This window comes from Bidens hawaiensis, unplaced genomic scaffold (assembly GCF_021521415.1).
Source record: "Bidens hawaiensis isolate Kalapana, Puna unplaced genomic scaffold, B.hawaiensis_p1.1 tig00017153_1, whole genome shotgun sequence".
Classification (NCBI taxonomy): domain Eukaryota; kingdom Viridiplantae; phylum Streptophyta; class Magnoliopsida; order Asterales; family Asteraceae; genus Bidens; species Bidens hawaiensis.
Genome location: NW_027492592.1, coordinates 21,513 through 46,792, shown reverse-complemented (window position 1 = coordinate 46,792; position 25,280 = coordinate 21,513). Strand labels below are relative to the sequence as shown.

General features: G+C 37.4%; 2 protein-coding genes and 1 pseudogene across 2 annotated transcripts; 2 read left to right on the top strand and 1 right to left on the bottom strand.

Annotated features, from left to right (window-relative positions):
- Nucleotides 1–7,352: 7,352 nt before the first annotated feature.
- LOC143553138 (glutathione S-transferase T3-like) lies at nt 7,353–7,987 on the top strand. The gene is made up of 2 exons (XM_077043188.1): nt 7,353–7,422; nt 7,506–7,987. The coding sequence occupies exons 1-2, from the start codon at nt 7,353–7,355 to the stop codon at nt 7,985–7,987; spliced, it is 552 nt and encodes a 183-aa protein (XP_076899303.1).
- A 1,284-nt stretch (nt 7,988–9,271) lies between these two features.
- Nucleotides 9,272–12,361, bottom strand: LOC143553130 (succinate--CoA ligase [ADP-forming] subunit alpha-1, mitochondrial-like; annotated as a pseudogene).
- Nucleotides 12,362–22,180: 9,819 nt separating this feature from the next.
- LOC143553137 (membrane-associated progesterone-binding protein 4-like) lies at nt 22,181–24,884 on the top strand. The gene is made up of 8 exons (XM_077043187.1): nt 22,181–22,205; nt 22,499–22,625; nt 23,348–23,419; nt 23,727–23,764; nt 23,930–23,973; nt 24,085–24,131; nt 24,219–24,393; nt 24,649–24,884. Exons 1-8 carry the CDS (start codon nt 22,181–22,183, stop codon nt 24,814–24,816), a joined length of 696 nt encoding a protein of 231 aa, XP_076899302.1. The 3' UTR covers nt 24,817–24,884.
- Nucleotides 24,885–25,280: the final 396 nt, after the last annotated feature.

The window sequence follows — 25,280 nt, the reverse complement described above, 5'->3', positions numbered from 1 at the left end:
CCGAGGTGTGAGGGAAAAGTTTACAAACTTTCGAAGGCTCTTTACGGTCTAAGACAAGCTCCACGATCTTGGAATACCAAGCTAGACGGGATTCTTAAAGGTCTAAAATTTCAAAGGTGTGAAAAAGAACAAGCAGTTTACAAGAAACACACCCCGAAATCGGTCCTAATTATTGGCGTTTAGTGGACGATTTGGTGGTGACGGGTTCGGATAAGACCGAAATTAACGAGTTCAAGAAACAAATGACGGAAAAGTTTGAGATGAGCGATTTGGGTAAATTATCTTATTACTTGGGGATTGAAGTTAATCAAATGGCGGACGGGATTGCAATTAAACAAGAAGCCTACGCGTTGAATATTTTGAAAGAGGCTAATTTGCAATCATGTAATCCTACTTATTATCCGATGCAACCCGCAGACAAGATGTCAAAGTTCGAGTCAGCACTGGAAGTAGATGCAACGGAGTATCGGCGACAAGTCGGTTGCCTTCGGTACTTGGTTCATACTCGACCCAATCTCGCGTACTCGGTTGGAGTGGTGAGTCGGTATATGCAAAGCCCGAGAGTTCCTCATTCGGTGGCGGTGAAATAGATTATGTGATACATACAAGGCACGTTAAATTATGGCATTAAGTATGGTCGAGGTGGAGCCGGTTTACTACTTGGGTTTAGTGACAGTAGTCACAATATCGATGAAGATGACGGTCGGAGCACCATGGGTCACCTGTAATACTATGGTGATGCTCCCATTACATGGTGTTCTCAAAAGCAAAGTACAGTTGCTTTATCTTCATGTGAAGCCGAGTATATGGCGGCATCGGCAGCCACGGGTCAAGCCGCTTGGCTTCGAGAGTTGTTAACCGAGGTTACTGAAGAGGCTTGCAGAAGGTGGTATTAAAGATTGATAATACGTCTGCCAAAGCACTCTTGAAAAATCCCGTTTTTCATAGTCGAACCAAACATATCAAATCCCGTTTTCACTTTATTCGGCACTGTGTTCAAGATGGTGAATTGGAAGCTGAACATATCAGTGGCAAAGAGCAACGGGCCGATATATTGACGAAAGCTCTTGCAAGAATTAAGTTCAAAGAGATGCGGGATTTGCTCGGTGTTAAAGATCTTCGTGTTCCTGTTCAGAAATTAAGGGGGTGATTGTTGGATTTAATTACCGAATCGTCCTTAATTATATGTGGCTTGCGGTCAAGGAAGGAGTCTTTGAGTGCAGGTAAAGTTAGTTAAGGATAAAAGATAATTATCAAGTTTGGATTAATTATTTGAATTAATTATTTTATTAGCAATCCTAGTTATAGTCTAACACGTATAGGTTAAGTTATAAATACCTAGTTATGGTATGGATTGTAATCTAAGTTTTTGAGTTATTTTTCTTGGATTAATAAAAAGTATTGAAGAGTTTGAAGAAACACTAACCGGACCCCGGACAGATTACTGGTAACCTGGGGGTTGGATAACTGTTTCCCACGAGGGGTTAGACCCTTGGAAGATGGTTCTTCTGATAACCTGCAAAACAGACACCGTGAGCTCGTCACTGAGAAGGGGGGGTTCCTCCTTGTGACCACCCTCCGGCGTGAGAATCAGACTAGATTGCTCTTTAAATATAAAAGTATATTAAGAGATTGCTAGAGCAGATATCAGGTATAATATGATGAGATAAGATGTTCATACCATTGGGGTATTTATAGCCGAAGGTAGGTTTCCAAGGGGTTTAGCCGGCCCAACACGCTACCAACTGTAACCTATGCACGTGCCCTGCCTGTGAGTGGTGGATAGGTAGCGGCTGACACAGAGCAGGCGTGTCGTGCACTCTTCCTCTTCTGCCAACTACAGGCTAGGCACGTGGTATGGCAGGAGTTGGTGGGTAGGCGGCGGCTATTGGTCACAGTGCTGTGGCGTGCTGTCTGCCATGCTGCTGTCAGTGAGCTGTCGCATTCTTGGTCAGATCTTTTGTCTGTACCTCGTCAGGTATCACACAAAAGATCCTCCATCATACGGACTGGCTCATTTAGGCGGGAGTTTTCCCCCTCCCGCCTTTGCTCATTCCTTCAGGTGACACTGGGGAGAGTTAAGTGCCTTGTGCGTGTAGCCATGCTGCGCGGGTGGCCAGTCCCTAATGGCTTGTATCCGAGGCTGCGGGGACAGGCGGAGTCCTTCACCATTGGGAGGCATTTCCTGCGGGACCAGCTTGCATACTGCGCGTAAGGACGTCATGTCTCCGAGCATGGTTGGTTCTGCGGAACCAGTTGGTCTTTGCGCAGACGTCCCTGTTTAAGGTGAGTCTTGCGGGTCCAACTGGGCTCTGCTGGGACCTACCTCTTCAAGTCCCCCCAGTCCAATGTTCGTCTCATGCATGTTTAATAAAGTGAGGTGAACTTTTGGACTTAAGCAGAGGGTTTTGAAAAGGGTTTTTGTAAGGTTTTCCATGGGGATTCTTCCCGCGGAAGTCCTTGTCACTTGCAGAAATGCCCGAGTTTCCTGCTTGGTCTTTGGGTATGATGCGGGTAGGTCTATAACCTCCTCGCAAGTCGGGAGCGTTGAGTCCTACTTGTTTAGATTCTCCATGAGGTTTTGGTGGTTTTGAACATAGTGATCAATTATGTTAAAACCACCAATTCCATCCTAGAGCTTCAAACAACGTAGTTCTCGACGTTCCCGCTATGCGGGGATGTTATTTCCGTTTCCGCAAGCATTGCCCAGAAGATCCTTCTTGGTTTCAATTCCCAGCGGAGCGCTAGGCATGTGAAGGGTTTTGCCTTAACACTGTACCAGCGCTCGTCTTACGGTTACTTTACTTCCAAGGTATTCCTGGCGTCAATTCCCTGCGGGTGTTAGGTATGTGAAGGGTTTTGCCTTTACACTGTACCCGCACCCGTCTTATAGTTACTTGGTTGCCGAGGAATATTTGGCTTCAATTCCCTGCGGGTGCTAGGTATGTGAAGGGTTTTGCCTTTACACTGTACCCGCATCCGTCTTACGGTTACTTGTTCACCAAAGTTTACTTGGCTTCAATTCCCTGCGGGTGCTAGGTATGTGAAGGGTTTTGCCTTTACACTGTACCCGCATCCGTCTTACGGTTACTTGTTTGCCAAGGTTTTACTTGGCTTCAATTCCCTGCGGGTGCTAGGTATGCGAAATGTTTTGCCTTCACACTGTACCCGCATCCGTCTTACGGTTACTTGTTTGCCAAGGTAAGGGGTATTTTCCCGCTTTTTTTTTTTTTTTTTTTTTTTTTTTTTTTTTTTTTTTTAATCTTGTCTTCAAATTTTAAATTTGAAATTTGAAGAGTTGGTAGATGGATAAGAACAACCCAATACCTCAAACGTCGTGTGACGGTTTCTTCTGACGGTGTCAGGACGTGCCAGAAGTTATGGCGACATGACATTATGTGGTCATTCCAGTTGCTTTTTCAGGCGCGTGGGCACGGGATTTCGGGCGCGTAGTCTCCATATTGAAGCTGATTTTTTATTCGTGTTTACCCCAGCCATGGTTCCACACGCACCTGCCTGCCTGCTTAGCTTTTATTTCGCCACGAGGTGCGCGAGCGTCCCATCTCTGACGAATGTTTCGACCATGTCTTTTACGTCTATGCATTCTTCAGTGTTGTGGCCTTTTGTTCTGTGATAGTCACAGTACTTGCTCCGATCAGCATCGTGACGATGTCGGATTACTGGAGGCTTTGGCCATGGGAGCTCTTCAGTAGCAAATATGTCAGTGACGCTTTTGGTAAGTGGCGTCCATCTGGAGTTCCGGTGCAGCTTTACATTATCCCTTTCACCCAATCGGTGCTGTAAGCCGGATGAGGTGTCAAAGTTTACCCTTGACTGCCAAATGCCTTGCTTCCGTTTTTTGTTCAATCGGGCGGTGAGGACGTTGTCCTCTCTCGTCCTCTGGGTGTAAAGGTTTGTGCTCTGCGGAAGGTCTCTACCCAGTTGCTTCTCCGTTTCCGCATAGCGTTTGGCTGCTGTCATGATGCCATCCCATGTGGATGGCATTCCATCTTTACCCGTTAGGGTGCGGATAAGCTCTGGGTCCTGCGCGCCCTGGATGAAGGCTGCGCGAACAAGGTCCTCGCTGATATTGCCCAAACTTAACTTCTTTGAGTTGAAGCGAGTGATGAAGTTTGGCAGAGATTCATCTTCTTCCCGTATGCATTTGAGGATTGTCCATTGCTCCTCGGTATACTTTCGCTGCTGGCTGAAGTGTTGGCTAAACTTCTGCTGGAAGTCTGCCCAGTCGTAAATGTGGTTAACCGGTAAACGATCAAACCAAACCCTAGCAGTCCCCACCAGCGTCATTTGAAACATGTAACACCACGTGGGTTCCGTCCAGTTGCTGACGGTTGCCCCTGCTATGAACCTGTTCAAATGGTCGTCTGGGTCAGATATACCATCATAAGTGCCTATGTTGGGCATTTGTTTGGCACTTTTTGGGGCAATTGCTTCCGCAATGTCCCTTGCAAATTTGGACGTTCCCGCATTTGCAACGTTCGGTCTGAACGTTTTGGAGAAGTCTCGTGAACTTCCACCTGTATTTTTTGGTTTGAAGGCTTGTCCAAACTGCCTTTTCGGTTGGGGTTCCGTTTCCTTACGCTTCCCTTTCGCCCTGTGGCGAGGGTTTACGTCGGAGTCGGATTCCTCCGAGTCAAAGCATTCGAACTCGTCGGCCTGTTGCACGGAACGCAAGCGTTCGTCCAACTCAGCCTGGAATTCCTTTTGCCGTGTTTCCGCCCATGCCTTAACTTCATCAAGAGTTTGGTGGGGGAGCCTTCGTTTCTCAAACTGGGTATCAGTGGACCTCAGTAGACGATCTTTTACTGCACTTGCCCCAGCTTGAGTAACTGGGGTAGTGTTCGTAAAATTTGCTTCACTTGGCCCGACTTGGGTAGCCGGGGTAGTGTTTGTAAAAACTGTGTTGCCGGTGTTCTCCCCAGTAGCTGGAGTTGTGGTTACCGGAATTTCTCTAACCATCTTTGAAGTTTGAAAAAACTGGAGAAAAATGTAGTTCTAGCTTTATGCACGGATGGCGCCAATGAAGAAACACTAACCGGACCCCGGACAGATTACTGGTAACCTGGGGGTTGGATAACTGTTTCCCACGAGGGGTTAGACCCTTGGAAGATGGTTCTTCTGATAACCTGCAAAACAGACACCGTGAGCTCGTCACTGAGAAGGGGGGGTTCCTCCTTGTGACCACCCTCCGGCGTGAGAATCAGACTAGATTGCTCTTTAAATATAAAAGTATATTAAGAGATTGCTAGAGCAGATATCAGGTATAATATGATGAGATAAGATGTTCATACCATTGGGGTATTTATAGCCGAAGGTAGGTTTCCAAGGGGTTTAGCCGGCCCAACACGCTACCAACTGTAACCTATGCACGTGCCCTGCCTGTGAGTGGTGGATAGGTAGCGGCTGACACAGAGCAGGCGTGTCGTGCACTCTTCCTCTTTTGCCAACTACAGGCTAGGCACGTGGTATGGCAGGAGTTGGTGGGTAGGCGGCGGCTATTGGTCACAGTGCTGTGGCGTGCTGTCTGCCATGCTGCTGTCAGTGAGCTGTCGCATTCTTGGTCAGATCTTTTGTCTGTACCTCGTCAGGTATCACACAAAAGATCCTCCATCATACGGACTGGCTCATTTAGGCGGGAGTTTTCCCCCTCCCGCCTTTGCTCATTCCTTCAGGTGACACTGGGGAGAGTTAAGTGCCTTGTGCGTGTAGCCATGCTGCGCGGGTGGCCAGTCCCTAATGGCTTGTATCCGAGGCTGCGGGGACAGGCGGAGTCCTTCACCATTGGGAGGCATTTCCTGCGGGACCAGCTTGCATACTGCGCGTAAGGACGTCATGTCTCCGAGCATGGTTGGTTCTGCGGAACCAGTTGGTCTTTGCGCAGACGTCCCTGTTTAAGGTGAGTCTTGCGGGTCCAACTGGGCTCTGCTGGGACCTACCTCTTCAAAAGATAATTATCAAGTTTGGATTAATTATTTGAATTAATTATTTTATTAGCAATCCTAGTTATAGTCTAACACGTATAGGTTAAGTTATAAATACCTAGTTATGGTATGGATTGTAATCTAAGTTTTTGAGTTATTTTTCTTGGATTAATAAAAAGTATTGAAGAGTTATTCCAAAATCACAATCGTTTATTTCTGTTAATATCAATTCACACCTACGTGAAATATGAATGTTAAAAGATAAAAAACACCAATACAAACTTTTTGTAATTGGACTAAACCATTGACATTGACCAGTTTTGAATAGCCAACTCAAATAAAACATTGTTTGTGTTCATGAACTGTTCACGAACAAATTCATTTTTTTAATGAACGAAAACGGACAAGAAATTTCGTTCAATTAGGTGTTCGTGTACGTACCACACGTTTGTTTAATAAAAGCTTAAAGGATAAGCATGAACAATGCCTTGTTCGGTTTGGTTTGTTACGGTCCTAATTAGAGAAGACACGTACAGGATACAAAAGAATTTCACACATACACTTAGTTGATGGTTAAATGAGTTAATTACATAGATGATTAATGAATTTCACACATACACTTAGTTGATGGTTAAATGAGTTAATTACATAGATGATTAATGTGGTTTTGATTTCAAGTTTTCAAAAGTTTACTTAAGGTTTCCACTCATTTTAGTTCTCACACTAAGGTTGGTCGCTATGGGCGCGGTAGGGGGAGGATTGGGGCGCGGAAGAGGAGGGAACATCGCCGGGGGGCGCCTTCAAGGCGGGCGCTGAAGGGGCGGCTATGGAGGGGAAGGCGGGCGCGGAAAGGCTGGTGATGGGGGGCCCACCCCAACGGTACAAAATAGAGCCGTTAAAAAAAATAAAATTATAATTAACATTTCTATATAAATTCAAACCTTTTTCTCCATTTTACTTAAACAACTTTCATATTCACATCAAATTTAACCATCTTCACACCAAATTTAACCATCTTCATAACTTTCATCTTCACACCAAATCATGAATCCTAACTCGAACCCGAACCCGAACTCAAACACGAACACGAGCTCAAGCTCAACACCGAACCCAAAACCGAACCCGAACCCGAACCAAAACCCGTGGGATCCGAGTTGTATGTGGCGGGCTAGTTTGCTCACAAATAACGTCGACCTTAGCAACCCGTTCTATGCAAACCAATAAGGACTGATGATTCCTCCACCGATGCCACCGTTTACCCCCGATATGTTCTTTCGAGCGCCAATGTCGTATACATCCTCGCAAGTACCACAAACCCAAATACCCAAAACGAAAGTCCGGCGTCCAAAAAGAAGTCATAAAAAAAAGAACCTGGGTGACGTTCGAACAACCGAAAAGGTCTAACGACAAATGTGGGAAGCGGACGAGGAAATGGCGTTAGCGTTAGCGTGGATCGACTCTTCCGAAGACTCGATTGAAGGTATATTATAAAAATATTTATATGTTTTCCATGTTATATATCTTTTTTTGTTTACTAATACTAAGCTTTTATATGTATCGAAGATGACGGCAAACATTCGCCGGAGTTTTGGGTACAAATACTCACCAAGTTCTTTGCTTTAATGGGTCGCGTAAAGTATCGCGGGAATGATTCCGTCTACAACAAATGGAAGTCATTACGCACAAAAATAACCGACTTCACAGGCGTTCACACCCGCGTTGTGAACAACAAAAAAAGTGGCATAAGCGATGCCGATGTGTTGGAGGCCTGCTTAAAACAATACAAAGCCCTTTATAAAACAGATTTTAGCATGTTGGATATTTGGAGACAATGCATAAGCTCGCCAAAGTGGCATCTGGTCTCGACATCATCACCACCGCGACTGTCCAAACGGTTAAAGACAACGTCTACTTCGGCCAATCAATCGCCGTCTCAGCCCATGTCCGATGGTCGTTATCAACTTAATCTAAACGAGTTGGATCCGGAATTAATTTTTGACGAACTGGATGAGTTGCCACGGCCGGTTGGAAGAGATAAAGGCTAGAGGTGGAGGATCTCTGTCAGAACCACATCATCTAAGAGTTCCGACATGAGTTTGCATCTTGAAAACTTGGAGGTGAGGCTAGCCGAGATTGCCAACATTAAAAAACAAAAACAGGAAGGCCTCTTGAAAGTGCACGAAGAAAGAAAGGCGATGCTTGCGGAATACAAAGCGATGCACTTGGAGCGAAAGAAACAAAAGGAATTCGAGCTCATCTCAAAAGATCTATCGCATCTAGATCCTATGTCGCGGGCGGTGATGGAAAAAAGAAAAGCCATGATATTGACCAAATATGCAAACGAGGACGACGACGAACATTAGTTATATTTTTTTATTTGTATGTTTTTTATTTTTATTTGTAGGGTTTTTATTTTTATTTGTATTGGTTTTTTTATTTGTATGTTTTTTATTTTTATTTGTATTGGCTTTTTTATTTTATGAAAAAAAGAAAAAAGGCTAGGCTTCAAAGCCCCTTCACCATAGAGGGGCATTATGCCCTAGGGCTTCGATGCCTCCAGTGCCTATATGGCGCTGACGTGGCACTGTGGAGGGGCTTCGAAGCCCCCCACCATAGCATACAGCCTAACCAGCAATAAAGTTTATATCGAACCAATCTCATGCATACACTTTGGTAATAAGTAAAAGAACTAATTACACGACACGAGTCACGATTTAATTAGTAATAGATCATACATCCAAAACTTCACATTAATTTTACAAACATTGATCAATATATATCCACAAACAGGTATAAAGTTTGGGCCTGGTTCAGCAGCCCATAGAGGTTTATGGCTGGATCTGAGTCTGAGTAAAGGTCACTGAAACATTATGAATTTATATTGTGATTATACATGTTATTAAACATAATATCTAATAAATTAAACTTCATTCTTGTGCGCACGCAAAGTATCAATTAGTTCAAAAGTTGACCACGTATGCTGCTTGCTTATTCTACAAGCTTGGCCCGGTTTGAACTTGGAACATCAACATCAGCCTCCAACATTGACTTTGACTATCATAGAATAAAGCCAATACACTTTGCCAGATGTCTACCAATATTCTTGGAGGTTTGTACAATTTGTCTAATTGCTTAAAATAAAGTTTTAATAACAAAAGCTACACATATAAATCCTTATTTAGAAGAAACCAAACCATCTCATTTTCCAAGAACATAGACAATGACATGTATAAAGAAATTTGCACTCAGGTTGTAAAATAGGCAGAAAAAAGTCGGTTTGGTGAGTTTAATCTGAATCCAAATGCGTGTTAAGTTTTTCCAATTTCGAATTTGCAAAAACAATGCCATAACACTTTGGCTTTTCATAAAAGAGAAACAAAAGATTGCTAAAATACTCAAGAATCACTTAAACTCGCCTGGGTGGTATTTATTGTGAACTGAAAATAAGTTCTTGATACATGAGTAGAGCAATCACACAAGACCCCTCTGTTTAAACACCTCAAACATTGCAGATCCAATCTTTGCTGGTGATTCCACAACTGTCACACCAGCTTCCTTTAGGGTCTTGATTTTGTCTTGTGCTGTACCCTTTCCGCCTGATACTATAGCTGCAAGTTCAAAAAAGATATTACTTGAGCTAAAATCAACCTTCTTATTACATCAAAAAGGTTATAATTGTTATATAATATAGTCAATGAAGAAATACCTCCAGCGTGACCCATACGTCGACCAGGTGGTGCGGTAAGTCCAGCAATAAAGCCAACAATAGGCTTTTCTGTCCCACTTTCCTGTTACCATATAAACAAATTTTAATTAATTTCACTTGAAGTCATCATTATAACATTATTAAGATCAATTCACTGAATTCTATACGAGTGTGGCGTATCTAACCTTAATGAGTGCAGCAGCATCTTCTTCTGCGGTACCACCTATCTCACCAATCAGAACATTACCTGAATAGCAAATGGCGAATATTGAGCAATAATTTAAAGGGAAATTTGACCTGCAAGGCTGTAAGTTAACATAATTGCAGAACAACACAAGTACTTTAAGGTGACTGATGGAGACAGCAACTACACGAAATTCCTAAGGCCACAATACCATGTAATGACAACCAAATATCAATACGTTTTAGACTTAACTTACCTTCTGTCTGAGGATCATCAATGAACTTCTTCATGCAGTCAACAAAGTTCGTCCCATTGAAAGGATCTCCACCAATGCCTACACAAGTAGATTGGCCTAGACCAACAACAGTCGTTTGATAAATCTATAACAAAGTGAGACAGAGCATTCAGAAAATTTCATAGGATGCTTTTTAATTCAAATTGCAAAGTAGCAAACAGTTTCAGCTCACACCAATGCCTTTATAAACATGATATCAATGCCATAGAAGCATAAATTTTGGTTGTTGCCTTTATGTAAATATTTTTATACGAAGTAGAAGAAACTATTCAAAAGGGATGAGGCGATGAGCAAACTGCCTTAAAAATTTTCAAGCATATAAGTTTCTCTAGTACTATGCTATCAATTTTGGTGCTATAGCGGTTATGGACATGCAGCAATATATCAGTCGAAATATCGGTTCCGATAATATCGGCGATATTTACTGATATTTTGCCAATATTTTACTACCACTATATTGGTCTTATCACAAAGTTTATCGATTGAAAAGTTTTTTGCCCAAAATGACCAGCTTTACTACCCCAGGACCATACCCGTTAAATTTTTTGGCCCAGAACCCATATCCATTCATTTTAACCCTAAACCCTATCGCATTTGATGAATAAACGAGTGAACAACGACCTCATCCAGTCGATCGCTCCACCCCGCCAATCCTCCACCTTACCATCCAGGTGATTAGTTACTTCTCCAATTCATCTCATCCAGTCATTTAGTTTGTTAATTGTTAGTTTTGGGTTTTGACTTTTGATTTTGCTATTAAAATTTGATAAGGTTTAGTGTTTTATATTTTATTATATACATAATATATAAATTTCGCATGATATTAAAGTTACTGCTATCACACCGCGATAACTGATATTTCAAATATCAGTCCTTGACCGATATACGCTATTTTTCTGCATTAACTGCATAGCTCTAAGCCTCTAATACTATCATGAGCCTCATAAGCGTAAATAAATTATAAGTTGATGGGGTAATAAATTAATAATAACTCAAAATAACATCTCACCGCTTCATATTTTAGCGTGCCGGACCGAGATACAATGCCAATGCGCCCTGGTTTGTGAATGTAACCAGGCATAATTCCAATCTTGCATTCTCCGGGCTTAATAATACCAGGACAGTTAGGACCAATTAACCGAGTCTTTGACTGCTGAAGAAGAGCAGCCTTTACCTTAACCTGTATGCATACGTAAGGTTAAAGACAGTTAAGATTACTCTTACAGTTGACTCACAAACAAATACTAAATACATAGATAACAAAGATTAATCTAAGCAAATAAGAGAAATGCAGCTTACCATGTCATGTTGTGGTATTCCTTCAGTAATGCAAACTATTAAATCCAGTTCAGCCTCCAATGCCTCCATGATTGCTGCTGCCGCAAATGGTGGAGGTACATAAATTACAGATGCATTAGCCTTGGTTTCAGCTTTAGAATCTGCAACCGAGTTGAAAACAGGGAGCCCCAAATGCTCTGTCCCACCCTTCTTTGGGGTAACTCCACCAACCTATAAAACACCAGCAATTTCTAGCTTTTGTACCTCCATTTCATGTATTTATAAGTAAAACGTTGGTTGGTGCATTATGTTAAGTTTAAAAATTTAGAGCCGAAAACTGACCTACTATACGATATAACCTAACCGGTTTCGGTTATGGATTTTTATCGGTTTCGGTTATAAGTAAAAGCCGAACTGATATTTGCTCACCCCTAAATTCATGACTTTCAACACACTACAGATTGCAGTGAACAGCATAGCATCACCTTAGAAGGCACACATTCAAAAAAAGTTGATTACAATAATATTTGAAAGTTAAAACACTCTTCCATAATTCCTGATTGATATTAGTTAATACACATTTGCAGGATCATAATGGATGCAACATTTCATACAAAATACAGGTAAATTGACTTGTTCCACAAGTTTCCTCTGTTTGCTAGGGTTAATTTTAACACAAAACAGTCATTTTACAGATCAGCGAACAATCTAAACCCTAGATCAAGACGAGATCAAATGAGGTATATAAAGTGAGCGTGCGTAATTATACCATCTTAGTGCCGTATTCGATGGCTTGCTCGGTGTGGAAGGTGCCATTTTTGCCGGTGATTCCTTGGCAGATGACGCGAGTGTTCTTGTCGACGAAGACAGCCGGTGGCGAATGAACGAGACTGAGAGATCGAGAGTTTTGATGAGAGATTAGCGATGAATCTAGCGGCTTGTCGAGACATATTGATTGACTGACTGACCGACTGCTGCTTCAAATCTCTCGTCCGCAAAGACCTAATACCTAATGGAGGGAGACGATTATTATTATTTTATTTTATTTTAAGGAATTAGAGAATTATTATGAATCTCGGTCGAGTCGGGTTATGATGAATGTACCAATGTTTTTTTCTAACGGGTCGGGTTTAAGCCCGGTATACCGGTTTAACTCAAATCGATTTCTACCAAACTGTTTAGATACGGTGCCCCCAATTGTGGCAAAAAACGGTTTGACCATATAACACAAAACTCGATTCAAACTGCCATTTTGTATACCCGAACCAATTTTAATGGGACCCAAAATGATTTTTTTAGGTTTGAATATTCTTCTACAAATGTGTTTATATAATTGTCATTTGACATAAACTTGATGCTCAATTAAGTTCATCATTGATTGTTCGAAGACGCCAATGATTATTTGGTTTGAATATACTATAATGTGATGAAATCATTAACAAGTATGATTGAAGATGCTAGCTGATATCTTGATACTTTTTCTGCTTATTTAAATGCTAGATACTCACATTATGTGAGACTTTGTTTAGGTCACTTGATTAAATGCTCACGTCATTCTTTGATTTAAATAGTAGGTTAGATCTCATGTTACATACGGATAGAAAATATATGTATGTATGTGTGTGTGAGTGTGAGTGTGAGTGTGAGTGTGAGTGTGTGCGCACGCACGTGCGCATACGCGTGTGTATTATATGCATTTTAACGAATTGTAAACGTCAGATAATTTAGCATTATTATTATTATTATTATAAGGTATCGCATTATTAGTTTAATTAAAAGAACTCAACATACAAAAACAAATAGAGAAAAATAATAATTTAAAACATAATTCTAAGTTATGCCACATATTTCTAACATATACCATGAAATAAAAAATACATATTAGTTAAAACTTCATCATCTACTAAAGTCATGTGTTATAAACTATGAAGCGTAAACATTTATATGTTGTAAGATAAGTTGTGTGTTATAAAAAAACTATTTTATTGAAATTATAAAACATTTAAGTACACAACATAAAAATGCTAAAAATATGAATATAACAATGATATATAATTATAATTTTTATTAAACCGTGCGTTTAATAAAGCAACAATATAATCCAAAGCTCGTGACTTAAACCACCATTTCAATCCAAACATCCAATTCAAACGTTCATAAATAATTTACCAAAATTCAAAAAAAAAGATAAAAATAAAAAAATAACAAAGTCTCAAAATTTAAAAAATTAAAACAATTAATTGTCTTTATTATTCAATAAATGATGATTGTAACAATTTATTTTGATTCTTTAACTTATAATTTAATGTTTAAAATTAATGTCTATATTAACAAGTAGAAATTATATGAATGAAAACTTGAGTAGTTGGAAACCTATGTGGACATTCTAGTTGAATGTCATGTGAAAACCTTGTATTGCTTTAATATTATAGTAAGATTATTATAAGGTATCATATTGTTATTTTTATTAAAATAACCCAACATACAAAGACAAATAGAGAAAAAAAGGATTTAAAACATAATTATAAGTTATGCCATATATTTCTAACTTATACCATGAAACAAAAAAGACATATTAGTTAAAACTTCATCATCTACTTAAGTCATATGGTTTAAACTATGAAACGTAAGCATGTAGATGTTATATACATTTTAACGAATTGTAAACGTCGGACAATCTATTATTATTATTATTATTATTATTATTATAAGGTATCACATTGTTACTTTAATTAAAAGAACCCAACATACAAAGAAAAATAAAGAAAAACAACATTTAAAACATAATTCTAAGTTATGGCACATATTTATAACTTATACCATTGAAACAAAAAAGACATTAGTTAAAAATTTCATCATCTACTGAAGTCATATGTTGTAAACTATGAAGCGTAAGCATCTCGATGTAGTAACATAAGTTGTGTGTTATAAAAACTATTTTTATTGAAATTACAAAACATTTAAGTACACAACATAAAAATGCTAAAAATATGAATATAACAATATACTACCATTTCAATCCAAACATCCAGTCCAAACGTTCATAAATAATTTCCTAAAATCTAAAAAAAAAATATAACAGAGTCTCAAAATTTAATAAAATAACAATGAAAACAATTGTCTTTATTATTTAATAAATGAGAATCATAACAATTTATTTTGAAACTTTCCTCAACTTAGGATTTAATATTTAAAATTAATCTTCAAATTAACATGTGGAAATTCTATAAATGAAAAATTGACGAGTTGAAGTCTATGTGAACATTCTAGTTAAATGTCATGTAGAAACCTTGTATTGCTTTAATAGTATACTAAGATATTATAATGTGATGAAATCATATTTTTCTCTCATGTATAAGTATAACCGAGTTTCTTTCATCACAATTATGCATGCAAAATTATTGCATTGAAATAAAATTTGCAGGATGAATATACAAATACCACAAGTTGCAATTAACCCGTTGAGTACATCAAAATATGTTTTATTCAACAAATTTGAGTTTTATTGAACTTGTAATGAAATAGTTTAAATGGGTTTGGTTCTCGGGTTTTGGGTTTTTCGAGTCATGCTATGATAGGCTAATCGGGTTTCGGGTTAATATAAAAAAGGAAAAAGAAACTCATTTTTTCTTGGGTGGGGTCATTCGGGCTTTGGGTGTTGTTTAATCGGGTTTTGGCTGCTTCGTATCAGGTTCCTTAGTTTTTATATCTAATCAAGTCATGTCCAGAAGTTTTAGAACATGTAAGCACTTGTTTAATCCTTCTTATATCTATCCAAATATATAGGACAGTTACTTTGATCTCCATTGATTTTTATTGATGGAGTTTACAAAGAAGACTTTAAACAAGCAATGTTCTTGGTAATTGATAATGACTATGGGTAACAACAAGCCGAGGGTCTCTCTGGAAGCCACCTCTTTATTCCTTTGGATAGAGGTACGGTGTGCCTACATCCCACCCTTCCCAGACCCTACTTATAGCTTTGCTGTCGGTGGGATTTTACTGGGTATGATTGATTGATATGGGTAACAACAAGAAAAGTGCAATTAAACTTTTATGTATTTTTCAAATAGTTATACATTCCTCTATGGGCATTAAAGTGGGCGCTAAGAGGGGGGGGGGGGGGTCACGAAGACCGCAATATAGGGGGTTTTGGTGGGCCCATGTGTTTCTCTCTCTCTCATACATACTGATATAATACTAAATATATATAATTCCCTTGTATATTTTATATAATATTTTATTAGTTTATGTTCGGTTTTTATTAGGATTTGTATATTACTAACATATTTGAGTAATGTAGGTCCCGGGACTTGTTCGTGGTTAAAAAGGGTGAAAAACGAGCTAAAATAAGCCAAACCGGAGAACCGGAGGATCTTCTACGAATTTTTAAGTCCATGGGCTCAGATTTCCAGAATCTTCTATGAATTTTAAGTTTTTGGGCTCAGATTTCCAGTATCTTCCACTAATTTTAAGTTTTGGGTCTTGAAAGTCTATATAAACACGCATAAACTTAACCCTAATCATAACCTGAATACCCTGCGAAACAGAGTCGAATTTGGAGTTTCCTGGAGCTTAGGATTGCAATATTTGGTGGGTTTGAAGGCTAGGAATCAGCCGGCGAAGTGCCAATTGATCAAGAACGAATACCACGGGTTTTATCGCCTTTAATCTTCCGTTCTTATTTATTTTCGCCATGATTTCCTTTATTATCGTTTTGTTTGCTTTTATGATGTTAGGCTAAACTTTAAAGACTGCCTAGGCTTATGATGAACCTTTGTTGACGTTTGATTTTGACTTGGGATTTATTTATCGTTATGGTTTTTATGAACTAGTTAAAAGGTTTGATTATATTAAATTGATGCATATGTGTGCTTGAGGTTGTTTAATTAAGTTTTATTATTCCATAGTTGCCTTGATTATTGTTTGTCATTATGATAGGTTTCTATTAGGTCATCTACTTTGTGTTTTGGACTATTTTATGATTGATTTCGCGATAAGATCATAGGAATAAAATTAGTTAATCAAATAAACCTAAGTGTGCTGCTAACCTAAATAGTTGTAAGGTGCTAGGTTATTGATAGGTCTTTGTTGATCAGGATTGCTAGATTTAGTTCTTCGTAAGGAGTCCGTCTAGGTTTGATTGATTAACTTGTCTATCGAGTCAATTGAATATATTAGACTGCCTTTGATTTCCGCGCTGTAAGGTAGGAGTTCGTATAAAGGAACTAGTTTGTAATTAATTAGGTGACCGTAAGGAAACTTGATTTTTACTACTGGTGTGCGTTAAAACTTATTAGAAATCCATAGGTGTCTCTTGAGAAGGGTCAGTGGTCCTGTTCGGGTTTTCTCTTAGGCGTCTATTTTACGATCCCAGTTCCATAACTAAATAGTCTCTCGGTTAATTGATAACTGAAACTTAGGGGATTCTAGCCTAGGTGGTTGTTCATCATCATCTGAATTAAGTCTAAGTTTAAGTTTAGTCGTCTTTAGTTTTCCTAATTAGTTAAAATTAGTTTATTAGTAAAACCCTCCTTAGGCAAATAACAAATAAATAGTCGTGTCTGTAGTTGAGTCTAATTTAGCTGGTTACGTAATTTAAAGAGTCTCGTGGGTTCGATATCCGGACTTACTTAGCTGTACTAGAGTCTATCGGTTCAGTTGCCGGCTAGTAGTTTAGTTAAGTTTAAGAGTCTAGAATTTATTACTTAGTGTCTAGATTAGCGTTTATTTAGTTAATAAATTAATAACTACTTTTAGTACATCACATACATACATACATACTTTTAGTACATCACATACATCACATACATAATTTAAAGAGTCTCGTGGGTTCGATATCCGGACTTACTTAGCTGTACTAGAGTCTATCGGTTCAGTTGCCGGCTAGTAGTTTAGTTAAGTTTAAGAGTCTAGAATTTATTACTTAGTGTCTAGATTAGCGTTTATTTAGTTAATAAATTAATAACTACTTTTAGTACATCACATACATACATACATACATATAATAGGGCGGTAAAGGGGCTTTAAACCACAGCAGGGCATTATGAAGAAGGGCTTCGAAGCTGCGTTTTCTTACGTGACGATGACACGGAGAGGCTTTAAAGCCCTTCCATAGCGAAAAACCTTAGGGCCAAAAGTGAGATCTTTCAAAATATAGGCATACCACATCGTCATTGGATGTACAAATAAATTCTTAACTTCAATCAGGCTTCGCTATAGAGTCACCCAGGTTACGGACTGATTTTCAGCTGGGACCTATTATATCATGGAAATGAAGACAGCAAAAATGTTATGTGTTTCAGGTTCAAATAAGGTAAACTATATGAGATATATTTTTTTTTGAGAAGATAATTGAAGAATATATGTTAAAACAATCATGTTCATTGGATTACATCGAAACAGAAGGCAAGCGGGCAATATATGAGATATTAGTTTTAAATTACAACATATGATATCATTTGATAAACCATTTGGTCAGTGACTTTTATTTACACCCGTTTTGCAGCAACAGAAGCAGAACCACCAACCAAGAAAACAAGGCAGCAGAATAGTCAAGTACATAAAATGTAAGCACCATGCAGTAGGAAGTGATATCAATTTTTTGTGTAACTAGACATTGTTGCTTTTGTATATCACTAACTCTAACCAGCAATAGCTACTGGGTAGATCTTCTGTAATTAGGTGGCATATTCAATACACAAATTGCAATTTATTTAGTAAGCAACAAACACATTTTGTATTAGAAATGCTACGGAAGGCAAACATATGTCCTTGATAAAACAATTATACATGACTACCTTTGTTAACCATCATCTAAACATCGCCGCATCGCGGAGGATCACTCTACTCGTGTGTAAGTATAAAACCGAGTTTCTTTCATCACAATTATGCATGCAAAATTATTCCATTGAAATAAAGTTTGCAAGGATGAATATACAAATCCACAAGTTGCAATCAATTCGTTGAGTCTATCAAAATATGTTTTATTCAACAAATTTGAGTTTTATTGAACTTGTAATGAAATAGTTCGGCTAAGGCCGTTGAACCTATGGGAAATTTTGAAATTGAAAACTTAAATTTTCTAAGAGTCATTCGTTTAAGCATATTCATATTGAATTATTTCGGCGGTTCGACTGAAAATTCGATCGGATAAAACTTAGTAATTTGACAAGTTCTTAGTATGTAAATTGTGTGAATTAGAGAACCAAATAAATCAGTGTGTGCAACCTAAAATCGGAGAAATCCTTTTGTAAATTATGGTTGGTAACTTAGCCTTTTGCGGTTATCGTTTAAAATTTTGAATTTCATTAAAATCCGGCCGATATTTTAACTTGTGATCGTAACATGACAGATTCTGGAATTTATCTTATAATAAACTTTTAATATAACAAAAATAGTCAAAATAAAAAGTTCGACTCCAACAAAGGGGATCGTCTCTTCAACCTAGAGGTGTGTTTTTTAACCGTACCCGAATAACAAACCCAAACCGAAGCAACCCGAGACCCAAATAACCCAATCCGAATTCACCTGAACCGATTAAACTCCTAACCCGAACCCGAGATAAAATATTCGGGTTGATATTTGTGTTGATATACCCAGATTCGGGTTGACCCGTATAACCCGAAGTATAATACATCGATGCATGTATCCCTAATTTTATAGGGTAGGTTAGCGGTGAAGTAGCACTGTCACACCCCGACCAATGAAGGCGGAAACGTCGAGGCGCGACATGATTGCTCATTGCACAATGACACTATAAAGTTAGAATATTTAAACAACTCATTTAAATCCATATCATCATAAATAACACAACAATTGTTCATACAAAATGCCAAATAGATAGATAAACGAATAACTTGTTCTTTTATTTTCTAATATCCTAAAGCCAAGATAATAAGTTTCTTCAAGTAATCCAATCAAGCTAACATCAAACTTGTAACATTGCATAAAATAGAGTTTGTCAGCACGAAGGTTGGTGAGCAATTTTTCATAGTTTTGGACAATAAGTATATAGTATGAAATCCACAACTAGTATATGAAAACAATAAATAATAGCAACAATTTAGAAAATAAAACCGTCAATAAGAATACATTGACGACAATAATGAAATCGTCAATAAGAATACATTGACGACACCTTTCTATATGGGGATACCATATATACTCGGAATTAACGTATGATCATACTTTGATGAGGCTACCCGCCTTAGCATTGATAAATTTGCACATAATCATGTAAAGCATATAATACCAAATCGAGCATTTATTTAAGTAAACATATACAATACGTGTTGTGGTTTAAGACTCAAGTATAAATCATTTGAATTTGAATAAGTATGCAATGCCACCCCAAAACGAAAGATGGAAAACGGGGGATGAAAAAGTACTCACATTAACAAGTAACTTGAAAGATAGTGTCGTGAATAATCGGAGAGATCGGTTTAACGAGCAAGACCTATATTAAATGGGTCTTGTGTTAGTAGGTAGTCTTGGAAGGGTTTAAAATAAAATACATGACAAATAAAGTAAATAAATAAAGTTTAGAATTTAAAATGTAAATATTTGAGAAATTAAAGAAACGAGTTTTGTAAAATAAGTTTACTCGAAACCGGGTCTCGGTATTCTATTCATTAGTTTTTTTCTTTTTTTACTCAACCTATGTTAAGTAATAATGTGGGTTAAAATGCGATATTGCAAAACCTTTGGTTATAAGAATACCAAAACGAGGTTTAAACGAGTGTTCGGGTTTGTCGGTTCGAGACTTGATAATTGACCAAGCTCACAGTTAACTTCCCAAAATAATAAATGTTATGAGATAACTCAATAAAATCAAAATAGACTTAACCAAGTATGTAGTTCTATTGTGAAGAACCTTAACGTTCGTTAAGCGAGTATACGACCTTATCGGTTCGAACTTGTTATAAGATCAAGTTGGTTACCGACATGCCAAGTATGTTTAGAAATTAACTAAAATTGATTTAAAATATAATCTTGAAGAAAAATATGAGTTTTGGTGGCTAAAAACACACTTGTGTGTCTTAAGCGAGTGAACTCGGTTTAGTTCGGTTTTTGGTTCGGTCCTTGACTCGGAATAAGACCGAGGATGGTTACCACATACCCAATTACCATGGAACTTGTAAAATAACTTATAAATAATAATACTCAAGTTTTACATTCTAAAAGTTAACAATAAAGTTTTTAAACAAAAGTTCGGTTTTTGGTTCGGTCCTTGACTCGGAATAAGACCGTGGATGGTTACCACATACCCAATTACCATGGAACTTGTAAAATAACTTATAAATAATAATACTCAAGTTTTACATTCAAAAAGTTAACAATAATGCTTTTAAATAAAAGTTCGGTTTTTAGTTCGGTCATTGACTCGGAATAAGACCGAGGATGGTTACCACATACCCAATTACCATGGAACTTGTAAAATAACTTATAAATAATAATACTCAAGTTTTACATTCAAAAAGTTAACAATAATGCTTTTAAACAAAAGTTCGGTTTTTGGTTCGATTCTCAACTCGGGATGAAACCGAGGCTAGTCACCACATTCCCAATACCATGGAACTTGACAAATATGAAAAATAAACTAAAATATGTAGAATTTAAGCAAGTATAACAAGTTATATGGTTAGATTTGTTAAATATATAAACAAGGACTACAAAGTCCTCCATGTAACCTTGCCTTACTAGTCCGACATTTCAACCGGCCGAGACCGGAGAAATGAAAGACCGAAGGTAAACAAGGAGTGTATATTATATATATGTTGTAACATCAAGCTTTAAGTATTGAGAAGTTAGTTAAAATGAAAGATTAGCTTATGAAGAACAACCTTAGAATTCAAGAATTTGAGAGAGAAATGAAGAAATGAGCAAGCACAAATGAAGAAGATGGGTGTGTATATATAGGGTAAGTTGAATGGGTCTTTCATAAAGGGTGTTTCATGAACATGGGTTGGTTATAGACCCAAGAAAGCACAAACTACAAATGGGTCATTCAAGTCTCCATTTTGGTAGTTTTAGTCCCTGGAGTTCGTTTTGAGCGTTTTCGGGGAATTTTAAGAACCGAAAATGGTGTTTTTTTTATCCAACAACTATAAAACAAATATTTAACATACAATTCATCATTTTGATAATATCGAAAGGTTCGGGATACAAAACGGGTCGGGTTTATATTAAGAATACAAGTATAAAATAACCCGAAATTGACAAATGTCACAAGCACAGTGACCTTATGTATTCTTGTTCGGTTGTTCTCAAGACTCCAATTAATATTGGATCTAGCACATCCCAATGTATTAATGGCCATAAAGCATGCGGAGAATGTATATTCATTTCACAAACTTAAATAGTATTGTGTTTAAACCAATATATATTGAGCATGTTTCTTCAATCTACACAAGTATTAATCCACATGCTACAACACTCCTTCATCCCGTCTAATACATTCTTGTATGATAAATTTCATGTTTTGCTAAACAATATATGCTATTGTTGAATATGGCTGTATATTGTGGTTTTCTAACGGCTTGGAATATGGTTTTTTAATTTTTGATATTGTTAAAGGTGGATTTTTTTTTTAATTTGTTAAACCCGAAACCCAACCCGAATTTACCCGACCCGTATAACCAGAAACCCGAACAAACCGAACTTATTTGGGTCGGTTCTTGGGTCAATTTGTTTTGAGCTCAAACCCGAACAACCCGACCCAAACAACTCGAAACCCGAATAAATAACTCGAAGAACACCCTACTTCAACCTGAATGCTCAACGTTGTTGGCTGCAAATGTCAGTTAGCTGAAATTCGATCGTCTTGCAGTTGGATCCGACAAAAGGACTGGTAGTGGTAGTTAAACCTCTAAAAGAGTATTTCAAACCCTAGAAACATGAGGGTGGTTTCCCCTTTCGTTGGAATCGCCATCACCATCGCTCTCATCTCTCTATTCTTCGCATATTTATATCCACTCACCTTTCATCCTCTTTCACCCTCATCCCTTGTATGCATATAACTTCTATTTAATTTATGATTTCAGTTTCATTCATATCATATAATGCTTGTTTGTTTTTCTATATATTTTAAGTTAAGCCTGTTAATTTCACCATTCGGATCATCTCATTTATCTATCGGCAGAGATTATTTACACCTGAAGATTTGGCTATATACAACGGGACCGATGTCGCCTTGCCAATCTTGTTAGGAATTCTCGGGTACTTTCATTAATATTCATTCCTTCAAGTATTATCAATACTTAGGTTTCGATGATTTGTTTAAGTTCCGGATATTGTTATTATAGCTTTGTTTCGGTTTGGGTTTGGGCAGGAATATTGGTGATTGTATGCATCTGATGTTACCTTGTCTAGGTAATTGTTTAGTTTGAAACTAGAGATATGGCCGAATGTTCGGTAATTAACTTTGATGGATAGTATATTTGATTGCCGACGATTAAAGAATGATTTGTCAGTGGCTGATGAGCGTGGAAACATGCTCAATTGGCAAGTTTAAAATTAGACTAGCACAGCAAGTGTATATCGACTGTTATGTTTTCTGAATTAATTTAATTATTTTGTTTGATATTTTGATACCATTGATTACATATCTATAATAAGTTTGCTTACAATAATTTTACTTCTGATATTTATCCCTTATTCATTGAAGGAGGGGTTACTTTTTTTTTTTAATTAAGTCAATTATGATTGAAATAGTTAATTTGCCCGTTAAGTTTGTAGTGAAATACAAGGAAGTAAGGATTATGATTAGTAGATGACTAACTTCTAAATGCTAGCTAAATGAAATGGTATCATGATATTTCATGACTTTTTTTTTTCTGGGACATTGGTAATTAGGTCTATCGAATGTATTATGCGTAGATGATAAATGCTGGTGAATCGGGTTTTAATGTGTTCCTTTTCTTTCATGTGTGGAATATCAGGTCAGTGTTTGATGTGACAAAAGGGAAATCTCATTATGGCAAGGGAGGTGGCTACAATCACTTTGCCGGAAGGTTTTATTCTTTTTCCTTATTATTTTCAAGTGTATCTATCAAAGAAATTATATTGGTTGTTTAGATAAAACTGTAGGAACATTGTATATTATATGTCTCTAAAAAGGTGCTAGTGCTACTCTTTCGTCACCTCATGTCAATAAGGTCACGCAAGCTTAAACTAGAATGACCTAACTCAAGAGTTCTAAATTTTAATGATTAAAAAGTCAATGACTTAAAATCGACCTTAATCACAAAATTGTAGTTTGCATTATCCATCTGTTTCATCTTATACTACCGTTCATTCCTTCTGTCTTTTCTTTTCCAGAGATGCTTCCAGAGCATTTGTTTCCGGAAACTTCACAGGTACATTTGTCAATTCTTGTCAAACAACGCACTTTTTTGGGATGCTGATTTGCATATAATAGAAAAAAGATGCATTTTGCATAATTTGAGTAACAAGTTCCAAAAGAACTTTTCATCGTGAACTTACATATATTATCGTTGGTTTTTATCATTTAATGGATTCAGGAGACGGACTTACGGATTCTTTAGCTGGTTTATCTAGCACTGAGGTAATTAATTTTTAGCTTCCTAATCTACCGATAATGGTTTTTTGATGATTGCCATAATGAATCATATATGCATGATAATGAAAAGTTTGACATTCTATCTTTATTTTATAGGTGAAGAGTGTAGTTGAATGGAGAGATTTCTATATAAGGACGTACATGTAAGTGCGTAGCCATTTTTTTTTATCATGGATCACAAGTGAAAAATATAGGTAATTAATATCTTTATATTATTGGCTAATCAACAGACCCGTTGGCAAGTTAGTTGGCAGATATTATGACAGTGAAGGGAAGCCGACAAAATATCTTAAAGGAGTAGAAGCCAAGGCAGCAAGAGGTGCACAGTTAATTGAAAAACAAAAGAAGGAAGAAGCCAAAGTACCTGGCTGCAATTCCAAATGGAGCCAGGATGAAGGCTCTGAGGTATTTATTTGACTTTTGAGGTCAAACATACTTCATTCATAATTTAAAGTTATATGGATTTATCACAGCAGTAATCCCAAAGCTTTTGCTTATTCGTTTTTGGTAGCAACTCGAATGCAGATATCAGTCAAAAAATGTGTTTAATGTACAAAGTTGATATAGCTATAGGAAATTTATAGCTTGTTTCTTTGACTCAAAAGTCAAAAGTCACAAAAGTAGTAACTTTGTGCCTTGGGGTGTGTGTGTGTGTGACAGGTGTGGTGTGACCATGGATACCCACGGCTCGTTCAGAGACCACTAGAAATAGCAATAACAGGAAAAATGAGCAAACGTTGTGCGTGTTACAATGAAGCAGATTTGGATCAACCGGGTTTAGAAGTTTATGAAGGATGCGATTTCTTATCCAAAGCTTGTCGTCTTTAATTGTTGTGATACGATTATCAACGAGATGTGGGTTATATTTTGCGACTTTGATTATTTATATGTTATTATAGGAAACGTTTTCGCCTTAGTTTTACTCATTTGTACTTTGACGTTACTGGAATAGTGGAAGATCACATTTTACATTATTAATAGTCAAAAGAATTATATCTATAATAGCATTTGATTATCAGACTGTTGAAAATCAAAAATGGTTTGAATTTGGGGTTTTATGACTTTATGCTGCATTTAACTTGTAATGTTTAGACTTTTACCTTTTATTTAATAAAATTTATATAAAATGGATAAATTTTAACTAAACTCGCATTTGCCCGCCTAAACTCGAGTTCAGCTCGTTTTGAGCTCTATTTTATAGGCCCAAGTCAGTGCCCATTTAAAATTTTAAATGCTAAAAAAAAAAACTCTTTTTACTTAAAGTAGCAAACCTAAAGTAGCCTAAAGTAGCA